We start from the raw sequence: 12615 nt of genomic DNA on the forward strand, positions 1-12615 counted from the left end.
TGTTAATAATTAATAATCTGGGGCATTAATAATAACCTGTAAGACGGCGCTAAAAATGCTTGACCCGATGCTGCATTTGGGGCTTCGTCTTGCCTGTGGCGCCTTTCGCACTAGCCCCGTTGAAAGCCTCTATGCAGAGTGTCACAATTCGTCCCTGTATTACCAGAGGACATACACTAACTTGCATGCCTCTAAAATCATGTCTATGACAAATCACCTTTTTATTTCAACCATTCATGATGCATCCTTACAGCAGCTCTTTGTAAACCGTCCATCTATTTCCATGCCGTTGCCTCTCAGAGTGAGAGCAGAAGTTGGTGAACTAGCGGTGTCATTTTCACACATCCAAAAGACACCCATCACTGATTTGATTGCACTGTGGCAACTACGGGCTGTTCGTTGTGACTTGTCCTTCCTGCAGTTCGATAAAAACAGGGCACCAAGCGTAGCCATTATGCAGCATTTCCTCTTCCTGCAGGAGAAGCATCAGTGCGCAGAGTATTACGCAATGCATCAAAGGCAGGTACGGCTGTGTCTTGTGCTGCACATGGGCCGAACTTCAATGTGTGTAAAAGAATGAACTCCCACAACAGCATTTTTACGACTGAAGCACAAGGCATTTTACTTGTTTTACATCACATAATTCAACTTCAAATTTCAAAGTCCATAGTGTTTAAACATTTTCTTAGTGTTGTGCGTGCACTTTTGTACAGAAAACGGTCAAAAATTATGTAATTAATCTTGTTTTTAAGGTCCTTATGTCGGCATACGCCTCGAGTCTTGAAATAACAATATGTTGGGTTCCTGGCCACTGTGGAATAGCCGGGAATGAAACCGCAGATCAAATTGCCACTCCTGCTACACTCTTGAATACAGTGGACATAGCAACAGTGCCGTACACAGACATGAAGCCACACATTACACATAAACTTCGCAACGCATGGCAAGCACACTGGAGTGAACAGACAGATAACAAGTTACACGTAACAAATCCACAATTGGGATCATACACTACTGTCTCACACAAGAGACACATTGAACTTACCTTAGCTAGGTTGCGGATAGTCCATACACATTTAACACGCTCACACCTGCTCACTGGCCTTCCAAGACCCATGTGTAGTAGGTGTGGGGAGGGCCTATCCGTAGTTCACATCTTAATCACATGCAAGGCACTCGACACAAGACACAGACACTTCAAGGAACTATACACACAACACCCGTCCTTGTTTTTGGGTGACAATGCCATGGTTTCTGTGAAACGCGTGTTTAAGTATTTGTCAGACGTTAAGTTTTTTATCATGCATAATCAAATCTGGCCCTATACACCAGCCATCACCATTGCTTTAAATTGATTTTACTGTTATTTTGGCTTACACATTTTAGTAGCCACTGTTTTCTGTTGTATATTTTGTTTTTGCGCTCTTTCCGCAAAAGGCTCTGCGCCAAAAAAATCTAACCATCACCAACATCAATTCTTCAGCAATAAAGTTGACGTATGCTCGTGACGTCAAGTTCATTGTGGCTCGGTGTAAACAGCGCTGCATACATGGGGTCTCGGGGAAGTAGTAACTAAAGGCCCTGTTACTTTGGTATCGCACTACTCATGTTTCCCATGAAAATGTCTTCCCAGCAATGCAATTGGGTTTGTTAGTTAAGCTTACTTTAATTAGCATTATTGTTTACCGGACAAATACGGTTCGGCGATTCCTTTTATTTTTTGTATTAAGAGTCATTCCAACGAGTATTCCTAGATGAAACAATGCTAGTACTTCAACTTGTGTACCTATATTGTGCCCTTACCATACGTTTGCTTTGGGCCTAATAATGTGTACAAAAATAAATATTAGCTGCCTTTTCGTAACTTCCAACGGTCTTGCCTACGCATAGTTTGTGTTCCACCGTTCTTCAGCGGTTATCTGGTTGGATGGGGTGGCATGCAGAGAGGGAGCAACCTACTTCCGCACCATTCAGGTTGCCTGTCTGCGTCCCCTTTGCCTCCTGACTCCGCAGACGTGACGCGCGTCAAGTTCACGCGGCCGCCCAACTTCAAGTACCTGTCCGGCCAGTGGGTGCGCCTGAGCTGCACGGGATTCCGAGCCAGCGAGTACCACTCGCTGACGCTCACGTCGGCGCCGCACGAGAATTACTTGTCGGTGCACGTCAAGGCGCAGGGGCCCTGGACCTGGAAGCTGAGGAACTACTTCGACCCCAGCAACTTCCACGACAGCATGCTGCCCAAGGTACACAGTAGCGCTAGAGAGGGGATCGGCTGTGACCGCACACCTGGCTGCTTCAGCCGTGTAAATGCTCCTGTGTTATCTCCATCTTCAGTTATATATCGCAGCAGCAATGTGGACGATAATTTGCCCCTCGTGTCGTTTTCTTTGTTTGGCGTGTTATGCTCGGATTCGGATCTTATTATTATCTCACTTCAGTGTTATGCTTATATACATTCCCGTCTTAGGTATACGTTCGGCTAATAACTCAAAATAACAAAAGTGTTTAATTTTAATAATGCATCATCAACATCATCGGGCAAATTACCAAGGTTCCATGTTGGTTTCTGTTCTTAATGCACTGCGATTTTACACATCAGTACTTTACTCATGTTTTATGTGAAACATTATTATATATTATATATTAAACATTCGCAACTGGCATTTGATTGATGGCTATGAGTGTCCTACTCACTATTTTTTCGACATCAAAACGCGTTGCGGTTTTATACATTTTGAGTTAAATGATTTCCTTATTTTAACCAACCTGACTTTATGGTTTCTCAGGTTTTCCGAATTTTATCTGCTGCTGAGGTATTCTGGCACATATTGAAAACAAAAGGCCGAAATGCTACTGCGCTGTATAGCTATCGACGGTAGGGGTGCCCTTCGTAGGTGATAGTCTGCTTCGTCACTGAGTTGGAGCTCTCGTTACCACCTAAAGGCCAATCTTCTTATCCATTCTATCAGCCCACCACTCGACACACCAAGAAAACGTGTCTACAGGTGAAGCCAGCTTAGCTCATCCTCAGACAAACATTGAAACTAAAAAAATGAAAAGATGTACTTCTTTAATATGGCTGTAAAATGTTGAGTGTAACCTGTTATTCCCACATAATGCCAACAGGCACGCTGTTATGAAAGCACGGTGCCAAACAATAACCAGAAGAAACGTAGCGCATGAATTCGAGACACGCAGCGCGCCGTACGAGTTCAGCTACTTAACTGCGATGTGAACAAAATAATGCAACGTATTTTTCCGCAGTGGTGTTATCCGGTTTGAGAAATCTCGTTTCTCAAATTTTCAGCGAATTTAAAGCGGCCTTCTCTAATTTAATTTTTAGATTGACCAATTTTCGCAAAAAAGCAGGTCGGTTTTTTGTGGATATTTTCGTTTTTTCCGAAAAACTTAATTTAGACACGCATTTAGATGCACCTGGACGACATTTTCTATCACAGATTGGTCACTGTTGTAGGTACAGATATCAGTGAGCAACAATCCAGTTACTTGTCCAGCTTCACGATTTTTAGATGTTTTTTATAGGATTTCAGAACACGAAGTTCGCTTTACACCGACTACTATAATGGCGTATTTTCTTTTGTTTCCAGAAATATTAGACAGAACTCTCACATCTTGCTGTGCACAAAGCCTCAAAGTAGAAAGAAGCTGCAACCGCCGGAAACAGCCGGTCAATACACTTTTTTTTCTGCAAGTACATAACAAAATCCACTACCTGGTTGTTAGTCATAAAAATATGGGAAAAATTCCACTCAGCGTGCGTGTTGCTCTCGTGAAATCAGTCTCATTTTAAATTTGGACCTTGTGCGGAAGAAATACTTTTTTCTCGTCTTCTTGTCGATTGGCCTGTATTCGTGAAAACAACGTGGACGGCCCGACAGGCGCACCTGTGGAGCAATAGCTTGGGCAGAGTGAGGTGCCAATAATTAACTGGGGGAAAGCGTGATAGTCACTCTTTCTACTCAACTCCACAGTACACTGTCGTGCAGCAGCAACTGATCTGGGAAAGCCGATATACGGCGGACATGCACGAACACCCATATACGACACGTGAACATAAGCATGTTTCGCAGTGCATGTAAATCTCGCAAAGTGCTAACAGCATGGCGAAATCCCGGCAGGTCCGGCTGGAAGGTCCGTTTGGCGGCGGCAACCAGGACTGGTACAAGTTCGAGATTGCTGTCATGGTGGGCGGTGGCATCGGTGTCACTCCCTACGCGTCCATCCTCAACGACCTGGTGTTTGGCACGTCTACGAACCGCTATTCCGGGGTTGCCTGCAAGAAGGTACCCATTACAACGTGATGCTCACTGAGTATGCACTTGAGTGCATAGACGTCCAAAAAGGCAGCTTTAGCGCAGCGTCGGTTTCCAGACGGGACGGGTGCTGGTCTTTGTCGTCTCGGCGCTAAAAGTTTATTTGCAGTCGTGAAAAAATTCGCCCACGAACAGGTGTTATTGCAGTGCTCAAGTTGGTCTGACGATTACAATATACGTCCCGATATAGAAGGCGTTTAGTTACATTCTGACGAAGAAGGAGAGCGGTAGTGGTATAAGACCTGGTTTTGGAATTCAGCTATGGCTCTCTGTACTGGGTGGACATTGCATGCATTGTGACGTCTCATCCTTCTTGCGAGGGAACGGGGGGGGGGAGGGGGGGTGGGCTAGTGGAACAGCAAAATTTTGCCATTTAGGGCGCCGAGTTCCATTCCGGAACATTTGAACGATAGCATAACCGGGTTATTGCTAGTTGCCATCTGCAGACATGCCATGGACGCGGGAATCATGTATCGAGGGTTTCATGCTGGAATCATGTACCGAGCCTCCCGGAACGGCGGAACGGCGTTCGCGGAACGGCGCTCGCGACTACCTCCAAGCGTAGGTTATGATGACGCTCACAAAGATAAAGAATGCGAAGCCGACCACAGGTTCGCCAGTCTGGCATCCGACACGTATTCGGCAAGCCTTGATTCGGTTCCCACACGGAAAGCACGTTTCCTCCATTTCAGTTCTTCCACGTGAAGGAAGAATAAATCGACTTAAACACAAAGCTGACGAACTCAGTACACACCCGCCTCCCCGTGCCCTCCCTTGGTTCTTACTTCGGGTCTTTTTGCCTTTATCAGTGCATTCTTTTTTTTAGACCTGGGTGTATGCATGTGCGTATGTCTGTTGCTTGGCCTTCTAGAGTCTTCAGAAAGCCCTGGTGTCAGCTGAGAACAAAAGTGTTTTTTTCTCAACTCTCAACTTGCGATAAGAATTCAGTTGGGCAGTTTGTTTTAGAAGCTGCGCGTCACTGCCTTTGATATGCAGTAAGAGGTGATTACGTAAACAGTATCAGCTCGAAGACTACGTTAGTCTAAAAAAAGAGTCATGCGGTTCTTTGTAATTTTAAAACTGGGTAGTCTTAGTAATGAAAAGCTTTCACATGCGTTCTTCAAACTTTGGGAGAATCATATCAAACATATCGCCCCAGTGCCTGGAAATACTTCTGTGCAGGTGGTTGGATTCATTAGATACACATAATATCAATTTTTATTCATTTATTAATTTCAGATAAGGGTAAGAGGCGGTAATTCAGAGACACCCCATTTCAGATGACTGCTGTAGCTGTGCTATTACAATTATTCCGGTTCTTACAGACTGCAGTCATTAACTTCTCCCCTCCATCTGTCTTGCAACCCCCTTCCAGTCCATGCCTCTTTCTCCAACTTTCCTCCATCCACGCTGCTCTTTTTTGAGGTGAAATTGTTCCTGCCACCTCCCCCGTACCCTGCCTTTAGCCTTTTCACTACGCTTTCTTCCTGTTCAGTTTGAAGTTGCAATAGTGGCCGACTGCAAAAACGCATTTTGAGAGAGAGTTCAAAGACGTGACACTATTTTGCAACGGTTTCAAATGTGTTATTAGCATTTAAACAAAGTCGTGTTCACCCGCCACCTACTTGTACAAATACGGATCCTTTATTGGTTTAAAAGAAGCGTCATTTGTGCTGTCTTCTATCTTCACAGTTTAGACTTCAACGCTCAACATAAGACGGGTAGAAAAGTCCAATCTATGTTTTGTATTCGATGCTTGGAGCTTTAAATGGTGGAAGTCTCATTTATAATGTGGTTTATTTTTTCTTAGGTGTACTTTATGTGGATCTGCCCATCGCATCGACACTTCGAGTGGTTTATCGATGTCTTGAGAGACGTGGAGCGAAAGGATGTGACAAACGTCTTGGAAATTCATATCTTTATAACACAGTTCTTCCACAAGTTTGACTTAAGGACTACAATGTTGGTGAGTTACAATCAGTTCAATAAGGAACCTTTCATTGTCTTAAAACGATAATAATAAGCGTGAGCCTGTCTGGTACAGCGCTTTTGAATTTTCAGTGACAGAGTGTGCATGGCCAGGCACTCTTCACAGTTGGAGTCTAGCATCAATGAGCGTCGCGCGTTTTATCGGTCCGACGAATTCAGCGTCATTCACCGTTACGCTACCTCATTCTGTTCGCGAACGTATTTCCTCTTCCACACAGGCAATGGACCGCTGGCCAGTGTGACTACGGTACCACATGGAATTATAGCGTTCTGTTAAGATAACAAGGCGAGAATTAAAAAGTTACACTGACCATGCAAGCTTACGAAGGACGCTGTATGAAGTGAACATCAGAAGAATACAAACTTGAACAGATTGGTGCATAACTTTGTAAGAAAGCGGCAGCGCAACATACGGGACAGAATAAAAAGACGAACACGTGCACGCATTTGCTCGGCCCCGTATGTAGTGCTCCCGCTTTCTTACCAAAACGTGGAAAATTCTAAGTTTGCATACTGGTTAATTTCATATGCGCCATAGTGGGTGCATACGTAAGCAGAGTTATCCTACGGCGACGGAACTCGAACATTTTTCAGAGAAAGGAGAAGGAAAAGTAATGGCAAAGTTTTTAAACCATTTTGTCATTCAAATACTCGTGTACACTGTTTAAAATGGTAGATATTTGGCTCGGGGCGCGTCCAACGTAAATGCGATTTTTATAGGTGTTCTGTTTCACCGCTTTGCTGTTCTGAGTGCGGCGTTTTGTTGCGTGCTGCTTTGTGGATGGACTGTTATTACACGCGGTGTCACGTCACTGGTCTTTTATTGCGTGGCATTTGCCATTTGCTGTTTGAAGTAACCCATCTGAAAACGTCCCATTTGTTTGTGGTCTTTTTTCTTTTGCGTGTCCAATGATTGTGTGTTGTGTTTGCTGTTTTCAGTACATTTGTGAAAACCACTTCCAAAGAGTGTCCAACCGGAGTATGTTCACCGGCCTAAAAGCAATCAACCATTTTGGCAGGCCAGATATGTCAGCCTTCCTGAAATTTGTGCAGCAGCAGCACTCTTATGTAAGTTTGCTACGTTTCAACTAAGCACCCAATTCAGTCGCAATTTAAGGATGCTTTTATTTCTAAACGCTTAAATAACCCCATTGCATTGGCCTGTTGGTGGTGTACTCATGGTGGTGTGCAGTGCGTTTGGCGTGGTCATTGGCGCGTTTAAAGCTCAGATTTCAAGCGAAGCTAGACGGAAAGCAAAAAAAGGGCGATGCATGTACAAAATAGCGCTTACAGTTGTTCGTATTTGATGTAATACAGGTCACAGTACGGGCGTGCCTGAACCATGGAACAAGAATGCATGTATAGGAGGCGACACGGCCCATTGCGGCGGGTGCGGGCGGGTGACCTGATAATGTCAGAAAGAAAACCAACCAAACAATGCTTCGTAGCTTAGACAGCGAATGAGAGGGTAACAGCACCTGCAGGACGAAATGAAAGCGGCCGCAATTCATTGCAGGCCGGGTAGTCAAATGCCGATCGTGGCGGCAGCCAAGTTTCTCTCCTCACGACAGATACTGCTAGCTTAAAGGGACACTGAAGTGAATTTGTCAAGCTCCCGTTTTTGCTTGCACTGCGTAGACTGGCTCAAATTAGCACACTTTTCATCGTTTATCCGGTTGCCAAATCGGTAATTATTTTACAAAGCGCGAAAGAAGAAAAACTACCATGCGCGGTTTGCGGCGGCCGCACCAACTAAGGCTGTGACGTTGGGAGGAGGGGGCACCGTGATTGGACGATGCCCAAGGTTAGCAATCAAACAAGTTTCGGTTTCGGTTTCGGTTCTGTAAAACACAACCAATGGCGTTGTTGGATGGGCATTCTCAATATCTCAGTAATCGTCGTACCGCGCTTCTGTCATGTTGTCGGCTGTAAAATGCATAAGATAAGCCTCCCAGGACGTCTTGGAATCGTAGCATTCACTAGCCGAGGCCTACGCAGTGCATGAACGCCCTCCGCGTCCCCGCAGACGCTCAAATGCCATGCTTTTTTCGCCTATATTTGGAGCTTGCCTCACTCTTGCCTGTATCGTAAAAAGCGTGTTCGCACCAGGCCAAGGGTCTGCTGATTCTGGCCTGTGCCCACTGCCCGCAAGAAGTCGGTGCTTATGGCAACAGCACGCCAACGAGAACTCGCTAGCGCGCGAGTGCCAGCCTGCGCGCGTTCTGTGAACTAGTTCGTCGAGCAATGAACGTTTCGGCCCAAAAAAAGGTGAACTCAGTATTGAAAACATCGGCGGAAAACGAAAAAGTTAACGTATAAAAAAAAAAACGAAAGTATCCGCGAGGATTCGAACTTGTGACTTGCAAAACACTTGCGCTGACATACCTAGCGCTCCAAACCACTCGGCCACAGGCGAGCGCGGCTGGAGTCCGGAAATATAAGATATATAATGTATAACCAGTTTACACTTTTATTTAGTTTTAGCATTCCAAGCGGCTTAGGTGTCTATTTGTTGTTTTGCGCTCGTGCAGTAAGCATCCCCCATGTTTCCACAATATCTCACGTCTAGCAATTGCATTTCTTAGACGGAAAAGCGTTCGCAGATGCGTAGTCGTGCTGCTGGCCGCTGTGCTGTTCGCCCAGCGCAAAAAAGTGCTTCCCGCATGCTAGTTTTACGCTGTACGGTAAAAATATCAGTTGATTTTATTTCCTTAGTACCTATATTGACTTCGCTGACTCTTCTCCCACCTTCAAGAGGCCTTATATTTTCCTACTGGCGTACCAGTCAGCGAAGCGTCGCATGTGCGCTTGTGCAGCGCTTGAGTGAAGCGACCTTGACTTGGAGCTAGATGCAGTGTACAAACTAACCAAGTAAAGAAAGGCACATTCTTCCATTCACAAGCGTGTCCTGGCTTCGTTTCAACTGACCGAACGAATTGCGACGACCCGTCGGCGGCCGGCGGACGAAACGCTGGGCCGACTGACTCTGTCTGAAGGCCGGGGAGCCGTGTAGTAGCGCAGCCAATTGCGAGCTCGGCTCCTCCCGACGTCACACGAAAACGCCACAGAAAATGGGCGAGCGTAAAGAGAGGAGGACAGCATTTTCGAATTAATTTTTCTACCAAATAAAATCGCGTAAACGCGCCCAGAGTGGTCGAAACATGGCCTAGGGACTCCGGACTACAATTTGCGCTAGTAATCCCGCAATGTTTACATATCACTTCAGTGTCCCTTTAAAGGCACCCTGCACCACGCTTTGAGCAGTGCAAGTAAACCTGCGCGACGATTAGATTACACTGTCCGGAATACCTCAGCCAAATACTACACATGCACGTCAAGCGGTGAAAGAGCCGAAAATGCCGGCTGCGCTGTCTTTAACATTGCTGGGACAATGGACGCATTCCCAATAGTGGGTGTTAAGTGCTGCAAAGGCGCTTTAAACTAGGCCGCTGTCTAGGTAAAGCGCTTGTAACGCCCTAGGAAGCGCTTGTAACACCCTAGGGCGCTACAAGCCTCTAACGCTTGTAACGCCCTGTAACTTGGCCGCCCTAGGAAGCATCGGTTGCCCTTCGTGGCCTGAACTAAACTTCCTTTACGCAAACTAACTGTCGCCTGTTTATCTCGTGGACGCAGGTGAGCAAAGTGGGTGTGTTCAGCTGCGGGCCGTCGGCACTAACGAAGAGCGTCAGTTCAGCTTGCGAAACAGTGAACAACAGCCGCAAGCTGCCCTATTTCATCCACCACTACGAGAACTTCTGAACCTGTGAGCGCCCGGCCTCGGCGCCAGACTGCCAAAAAAAGAAGAAACCAACTGTGATTACGTCGACTGTGCGCGCTGTTTGGACGCCTTTTCTCGTGGCGCTGTTGTACAGCGCAGCTGTGCTAATTACTTGCAAGAAGTGTCCCTCCCGAAAACAGCGCGCCCACGACGTTGGCTTGTGTGCTCCTTAAGGACATCCTTCAGAACCAAGTCCTATGTTTGTCTCCAGCGCATCGTGAATGGAGAAAAATCTAGCGCGGTTTCAAATTTATCGATCGTGGTGTTCGCATTTCTATCCCTGCTCAAAAAGCTGGGTGAGCTGATGTGCGCACGATACGTTTCACCGCTGCCCCATTTGGAACGCTGAAAACGCCTATAGCCTGCGTATTCTGCACAGGAAGTAGACATTACGCGCGGTGGCCCAGCCTAGGCTAGCAGTGATGCAAAGACTTCTTTTTCCAACCCCTGCACACGTGAGAGGCTGTTTGGCGTGTAAACATTTCGATGTAGCTTACCAAGATCGCTGAACGCGCGCTTGGAGCAACATGTTATGGAAAGTATTTTCTGTAGTGTTTCGGAGTAGTGATTCGTACGCAAAAGTTGTGTAGTAAAAAAGCATTCTTACCCATTAAGATTAGCGAAATAATCTGTGGTTAGCTACCGTCCGCGACTCGGATCAAACGGCACGTGCATGCGGCCGCCCGACTGTAGTGATACTGTTGCAATGGCGGCAATTATGTGCTTGTCTTAGGGCTAACAGCGAAGGGGCACTTCTTGGGCTGGTGTTTTCCCACCCTCATTTCAATTTTCACAGAAATCAGATCCCACGCACAGGCTGGGATGAAGCAGAGTGCGCGTGCATGCTGCAGAAGATCCTTGTGGAAGAGCTTTTCACTTCACGTGGCTTGCCAGAGTGCCCTTACGACTACTGCTTGGATCCACGTGTGCGCATCAGGACGTCCACGTTCCATGATTCACCGTATCTTCAGAATGGGTTTCTTATTGTTAACATTGTTGTGCATAGGTGACATGCTGTTGTCATCTATTGTGACAGAGTGATGTGCCCAAGCCCATGTGCCAGCGTATGGTGCTAAGCAGTTAGTGTTTCCATCGTGACACTTTTGGACTTTTACATGGCTGTATTGTTGGCACGAGTGTTTTAATAAAGTCTAGTTTTTATTCCTGCAGCATAGTCGAAGGTCATGGGATACATCTGGACACTTTCCAATAAGGAAAACCTCCTTCCTCCCCTTGTTCAAGAACAGCGGGCCGCACTTCATTGCTGTTTTGGGTGGTTCTCCTCTCTTCAAACAAAGAAGTGCTCGTTTCTCTGAGATACGTACCTATCAAGTACATTATGGTGGTGTGTTCCAGCGCATTGGTAACTGATATCTAAACATGGCGCCAGCTTATGGTACACGATAGTTAATTGTGGGTCCGTCAGCTGCAACGCACTTAGAACCTGTTTAACCCGCACAACAAAAACCCTGCCTTCACAAGCCAAAAGCAGCAGCCAGATATCCACAGTAGCTACGCTTTAGATAAAAGCTTCGTGATAATGTTTTTGGCCAAGAAAATTAATCAATCAGTTTTGAAAATACACCTCGTTTCAAGCATGGCAATAAAATTGGAGCATTGATCCCAAAGAAAACGACAGGATCGACAGAAGGAAGTAGTTCCCGTATAAATGAACATAGGAAACGCGGATAACATTAGAACCTGCAGCGCTTTTACCCTTGGCTAGATTTTTTGTGCATGTGGCGATAAAAGAAACCTATGCGTAAAGAACTGCACAAGTGAACTGAGACGGGCTAGTTGGTGCCTGATGCCACTTAGAAAAAACAGCGCCAAAAAACGATACGACAGAGAGTAAAGCATACACTGCGCAGTGTTTGTCTTTACTCCTTGTCGTATCGTTTTTTGGCGCTGTTTTTTCTAAGTGGCTATACGTAAAACCCAATAAGAGAACTTTTGAATACTCAAACATTCGTTAACCGATAGTGTACCGTGAAAACAAAAAATTGTGTTGGAGCTGCTGGCTCACCGCACAGTCAGTTTCAACCGAAATTGCACCCCGTATAGGCACGTTGCGCTGACGTTGGCCGCCCATGCAGCAGCGCTATTTTTATATATCACGGTGATGAAAGATGTCTGTTGCGGTTTCTGTTGTGAAAGGTGTCATGCTCACTGTGGCCAGTGTTTTCCATTGAGCGAAAGAGTAGGCACAGAGGAGGACATAAGTACATGGCTCTCATAACCGCTCCCGTGGGAGCCTGGCGAACGTGGATTTCAGTTAACGTTCGCATACAAACTTCCGGAGTCCGGAGACCGTGAAAAGCAGGTGTTGCAAGTACCCGTGTATAGTGGAAAGCTTCACTGGTGATCCGTGAGTACCTGGTGCGGGGCCGTCGGTCAAGGACGTTAGTACGCATCGGCCGCTGAGCTTGGGGTCGGAAGGGGGGCCCGTCCGTCGCCACCAAATAGGGTACTTCCTGTCTCCGACAGTTGGGGCCCAGTTATCGGACCCTATGG

General features: G+C 46.2%; 1 protein-coding gene across 1 annotated transcript in view; it reads left to right on the forward strand.

Moving 5' to 3' along the window:
* Duox (dual oxidase) overlaps positions 1-11270 on the forward strand; it is a 303578-nt gene extending 292308 nt beyond the window's left edge. Inside the window, exons 27-31 of the mRNA XM_077697674.1 lie at positions 2014-2243; positions 4140-4304; positions 6145-6300; positions 7263-7391; positions 9957-11270. Coding sequence (XP_077553800.1) covers positions 2014-2243; positions 4140-4304; positions 6145-6300; positions 7263-7391; positions 9957-10082 — 806 coding nt within the window. The 3' untranslated portion in view covers positions 10083-11270. The remainder of the gene's footprint in view (positions 1-2013; positions 2244-4139; positions 4305-6144; positions 6301-7262; positions 7392-9956) is intronic.
* The last annotated feature ends 1345 nt before the right edge of the window (positions 11271-12615 follow it).

Source organism: Haemaphysalis longicornis, unplaced genomic scaffold, assembly GCF_048455015.1.
Source record: "Haemaphysalis longicornis isolate Haplotype H1 unplaced genomic scaffold, Haemaphysalis longicornis Haplotype H1 scaffold_2, whole genome shotgun sequence".
Taxonomy (NCBI): Eukaryota; Metazoa; Arthropoda; class Arachnida; order Ixodida; family Ixodidae; genus Haemaphysalis; species Haemaphysalis longicornis.